General features: G+C 37.5%; 1 protein-coding gene and 1 long non-coding RNA gene across 3 annotated transcripts in view; one reads left to right on the top strand and one right to left on the bottom strand.

Moving 5' to 3' along the window:
• The first annotated feature begins 1,360 nt into the window (after positions 1–1,360).
• LOC106875320 (sodium-coupled monocarboxylate transporter 2) overlaps positions 1,361–4,787 on the top strand; it is a 38,242-nt gene continuing 34,815 nt past the window's right edge. For both annotated transcript variants that reach the window (XM_052970725.1, XM_014923406.2), the window contains exon 1: positions 1,361–1,705. In XM_052970725.1, coding sequence (XP_052826685.1) covers positions 1,361–1,705 — 345 coding nt within the window. The remainder of the gene's footprint in view (positions 1,706–4,787) is intronic.
• The window catches only part of LOC128248732 (uncharacterized), a 47,725-nt gene continuing 44,629 nt past the window's right edge, over positions 1,692–4,787 (bottom strand). The window contains exon 4 of the long non-coding RNA XR_008264908.1: positions 1,692–4,775. This is a non-coding gene — a long non-coding RNA (uncharacterized LOC128248732). The remainder of the gene's footprint in view (positions 4,776–4,787) is intronic.

The following is a 4,787-nucleotide window of genomic DNA, read 5'->3' as shown; positions in this document are numbered from 1 at the left end:
TATATATATATATATATATATATATATATATATACGTGTGTATGTATGTATATGCGCGTTTGTGTTGTTTGTCCCCCATCTTCGTTTAACAACCGGTGATAGTTTGTTTACGTCCCTGTTCTTTAGCGGTTTCGTAATAAAAAAAAAATATTTGTTCAACTAAACCTTTCAGACCAGTGTCCCAACATAGCCATAGACTGAAACAAGTAAAAGATAGAAGATACCTTCATAAACAGACATATCTACACACCGTCTTAAGCAGCATTATAGACCGCCGGTAAAATCAATGCAATGGGTCGCTGTAGTATTTATTTATTGACGAAAGCTACAACATACACAGATCAGAATTGGGCCCCGGGACAACTGCTCAGTGTGCATATGCCTGAAGACGGCTCTGTTTACTCACATACACACAAACAAACATGCATGTATGTAAGCTGTGCATAAAGCATGTATAAATATAAATGTAGTAATCATATTTTAAAATTATATATATTTTTTCGAGTGTTCTGTTTTTCTTTTTTTTTTAATTGATTATTTCTTTCTTTCTCAAACCGACCTATATTTGACGGAAACCTCTTCTTTATAGCAGCTGAACATTCACAAAGGTAAACGAAACTGAATCTTGTTGTAAAACATTCTGACTGAGAGATGCCATACACTTTCATAAACACTTCAGTCTAGCAGACATTGTTAAAACTGATTTCAACAACAAAGGCTTTTAATTGGAAACACAGACGTTTTCTTCCTACTTTATTTTACTTTTTAAGTTGTTCAGGTTGCTGTCAGTTAAGACAAATTAATTTCTTGAACTGCAGTTTGACCATTGACAGCCGAGAACAAAGTGTATGTAACGCCATTTGAAGTGTGAAGACAAGAAATGGAAACGCGCACACACACACACACACACACACAGAATATAGGACTAAAAACAAAAATACGAAGGCAAAAACGTGAATGCACACATACACATACACACACGCGCACACAAACACACTAATAAATAAAATATAGAATTGAAAACAAAAAGCGCAAGCGAGATAAAAGGGGAAAAAAATGGAGAATACCAGGAGCAGTTATATAAACATTATCAAATGAAACTTGAGATGAAAAATGACGAAAGGTGGTATGTTGCTTTAAGCAATCGTTTTAGATGACGAAAGAATGTGTCAGGCTACAGAACAAACTGACTGAACTATTTCGTGGTACACAAGAATATATTACCGACAAAATATGTAACACTTGAAGTATATCTGGGCGACTGGGAACAAGCAAGCGAATTGATGATCTTATTAATTCGAACGATTTTCCTTTAAAAAATATATATATTAATGATTCCAATAGATTAATCTGAGTGAAAATGCATCGAATGCGTCACCAATTCTCTGTCTACGATTATGTTATTTTCGGAGCAGTTCTCATTATTTCGGTGCTAATTGGAATATACTATGCGTTCTGTGGCACTCGCCAAAATACAACCACAGAATTCCTGACGGGCAATAGAAATATGCAACTTCTTCCAATAGCCATTTCTATAATGACATCCTTTATATCCGCCATTATGATTCTAGGGACTCCAGCTGAAATGTACACATCTGGCACATTGTATATGATTTATATCATTGGTGCATGTCTTGGCTGTCTTCTGGCTTCTTTGTGTTTTGTACCTTTGATGTACCCACTTAAATTAACCAGTTCATACGAAGTAAGTATAAGATCTTTTTTTATAATTTTACTAGAATCAACAGAGGAGTCAGTTTAATCTGTCGCAAAATGTGTGGCCTTGTACTTCTGATACGAATGTTGTTGTTGTTATTATTATTATTATTGAGTGAGAGAGCAGTGTATGCCATCAAAGTGACACCGGGGTAAAATATACGAAGCCCATTATACCCATTATGACTACCCGTCTGATAAGAGTACACCAGGCACATGCATCTCAACCATATGTGCACGACATGGTGATCTCATATCAAGATAAACAGCGCATGACCTCGCAGATAGGGCCCAGTTAGAATTTTCTTCAGGTCGAGTAACCCATCTAGCTCAAAAGGTCCCTGAATATTATTATTATTATCTAGACGGCGAGCTAACAGAATCGTTAAGCGCGATGGACAAAATACTTAGCGGCATTTCGTCCGTCTTTGTTTTGAGTTCAAATTCCGCCGAGGTCAATTTTGTCTTTCATCTTTTCGAGGTCGATAAAATAAATACCTGTTGAACACTGGGTCAAGGTAATCAACTAGCCTCCTCCGCCAAATTTCAGACCTTGTGCCTATAGTAGAAAGGATTATTATTAAGGCAGCGAGCTGACAGAATCGTTAGCACGCTGGACAAAATGCTTAGGAACATTTAGTCAGTCTTCACGTTCTGATTTCAAGTTCCGTAGAAGTCAACTTTGCCTGTCATCCTTTCGGGTTCGATAGATTACTTAATAGATTACCAGTCAAGCACTGGGGCTCGATGTAATAGATTATCCTCCATCCCAAAATTTCAGGACAACAACAATAATAATGATGATAATAATAATAATAATAATCCGTCAAACAACAGAACGAACCTTTGGTTTTTGCTGCTAGAAATAGCAACACGATACCTAGTAAAAGTACCTGTCAAATACTGAGCTTAATGTAATCGACCACCCGCTCCCCTAAAAATTGCTATTGTCTGTTTGGGTCAGTTTATCCTTACACATTGTTCCTGTTCTAACGAGTGCATTTCCTCAGTTTCTTACTGCAACACCCTTTTCTTTAGCCATAACTAGGAGCTATTGCTGTCCCATTTCGCTTTCGTATTTTTGGAAAACACTGAGTCTCCTTATCTTCAAAGTTTGATTTCCTCTTTTTCAGATTTTCCTGTTTTGTCTTTTCGTTTCTACAAATTATGTACATATTTCTTCCCTTATTAATTGCTTCTTCTTTTTCCTTCTTTATCTGAACCTAGACTGGTCTTCTCTGTTTAAGCTACCTCTTTGACACGCATTAACCTTCTCTCTTCTTTTGCACTTTCCCAGTATAACTACTCCACATCAGATTAGGGATACATGCACCTCTGCATTGCGAGCTTACTTTCGTTTTTCTGTCTGTTTCCTTCAGTTCATTCTTTCTGCATTCAATAACAACAGTTCCATATCAGTCATAACATCCCTCAAGTTTATTGCTTGTGGGATATTTCTCGAATTCACTTTGGATTTTAGTATCTTATGCATTTCGCAAAAATATTATTTGCCGAAGATGTCGTTTTCCAGCATTCCTACATATTTGTTTGTTCTACATTTAATGATTTTAAATTCTCAATAGATTGATCTATTCAAGTACTTTTTATGGGTTTTCACCGGCTCATAGTTTTCATAACACATCTTTCGATTTCGAAAGCTACCCTGATGTCGTTATTAAACATTCTTACAATTTGTAAAAAAAGAATCCTGTTGGGATCTTGTCTTTACTATAAAACTTTACAGTATCCATAAATAGATAATTCACTTTTCCTGTATTTCTTTTAAAATTGCTTTTGAGTGAATATCCTTCCTTAGTTTTGCTTAATAGGATCAACAAAGGAATAAAGGCGATTATAAACTAGGTTGGAGAGAAGCTGTCCCTTTGAAAGGTTCCTCTTTTGATCTGTATATTTGCTTATCTTTAATTTCTTTGCGCTAAATCTACTCACCAATGTCGCACTGCATTTTATAATGGGCACCTAAGATTTTTCCGAGACCTTCAATAGTTCTAGGCGTAGCTTGAGTCTTATGTGTAGAACTAGGTCGTACGCTTTTCGATCCTCGACCCACGCATACATTTGTCGATCACTTCCTGCAATTTCTCAAGACGATCATTAACTGGTATTTTGTGCACCTGCCCCATTGCTGTTTTTCTGTTCAACAATGGTCCTTCTCATTCCCATCAGGCACAGCTTATTGTCATGCAAGGATGCAGCTCTCGCTTGATTCGAGGTGTTGCTTCCTTTACTTCGTATTGAGATAGATACAATTTTCCATCGCCGGTGACGATGTAGCAAAGAAATTTCTGTGTCAACGAATAGCTTGGAGTGAATTGAGCAAACTGGCTATGATAGAAGATCGTTGGAGTTCATTTCATTTGTTCAGAGTGTGTAGTATCCATGCATCAAGTTGTTGGACCTTACCCATCCTGTGATGGAGACAGGGGACATGAGAGTATCTCATCTGCTGGATCAATTCCCTAAAACACTACAAAAAATATTTTTCATGCTAATTCAGTTAACATGTGAAAGAAACGGACGAACTTATCTAACAAACCAATATAATGTTGCATATATAATTGTGTAATGTATATACAATTTTGGATATAATGTATATATGTAAAGTGGTATTTGTTATGCTGTATATTGTTGTTTGTTCCTTCTCGAGACAAGGCTGGCTCATAAAAGCCGGTTTCTCTTGTTTCACTGGCGTATAGGTTCCGCACCTAGATGGGACGCCGGTCCGTCGCAGGTGAGCTGCTAGATGCAGGAGGAAAAAGTGAGAGAAAGAGTTAGCAGAATTTCTGCCATTACCTTCTGCCGGAGCCGCGTAGAGCTTAGGTGTTTCGCTCTTAAACACACACATCGCCCGGTCTGAGATTCGAACCCGCGACCGCAACTCCGCTGCTCTAACCACTAGGCCATATGCCTTCACGTCATGCTGTATACATTGTTATATATAATTGCTTCAAACTTCGGCGCGAGGTCAGCAATTTCAGTGGGAGGGGAAAACCGATTACATCGATCCCAGTGTTTGGCTGGTGCTTATTTTACCAATCCTGAAATAAAAG

This window comes from Octopus bimaculoides, chromosome 9, assembly GCF_001194135.2.
Source record: "Octopus bimaculoides isolate UCB-OBI-ISO-001 chromosome 9, ASM119413v2, whole genome shotgun sequence".
Taxonomy (NCBI): domain Eukaryota; kingdom Metazoa; phylum Mollusca; class Cephalopoda; order Octopoda; family Octopodidae; genus Octopus; species Octopus bimaculoides.
This window is presented reverse-complemented; position numbering and strand designations above follow the sequence as displayed.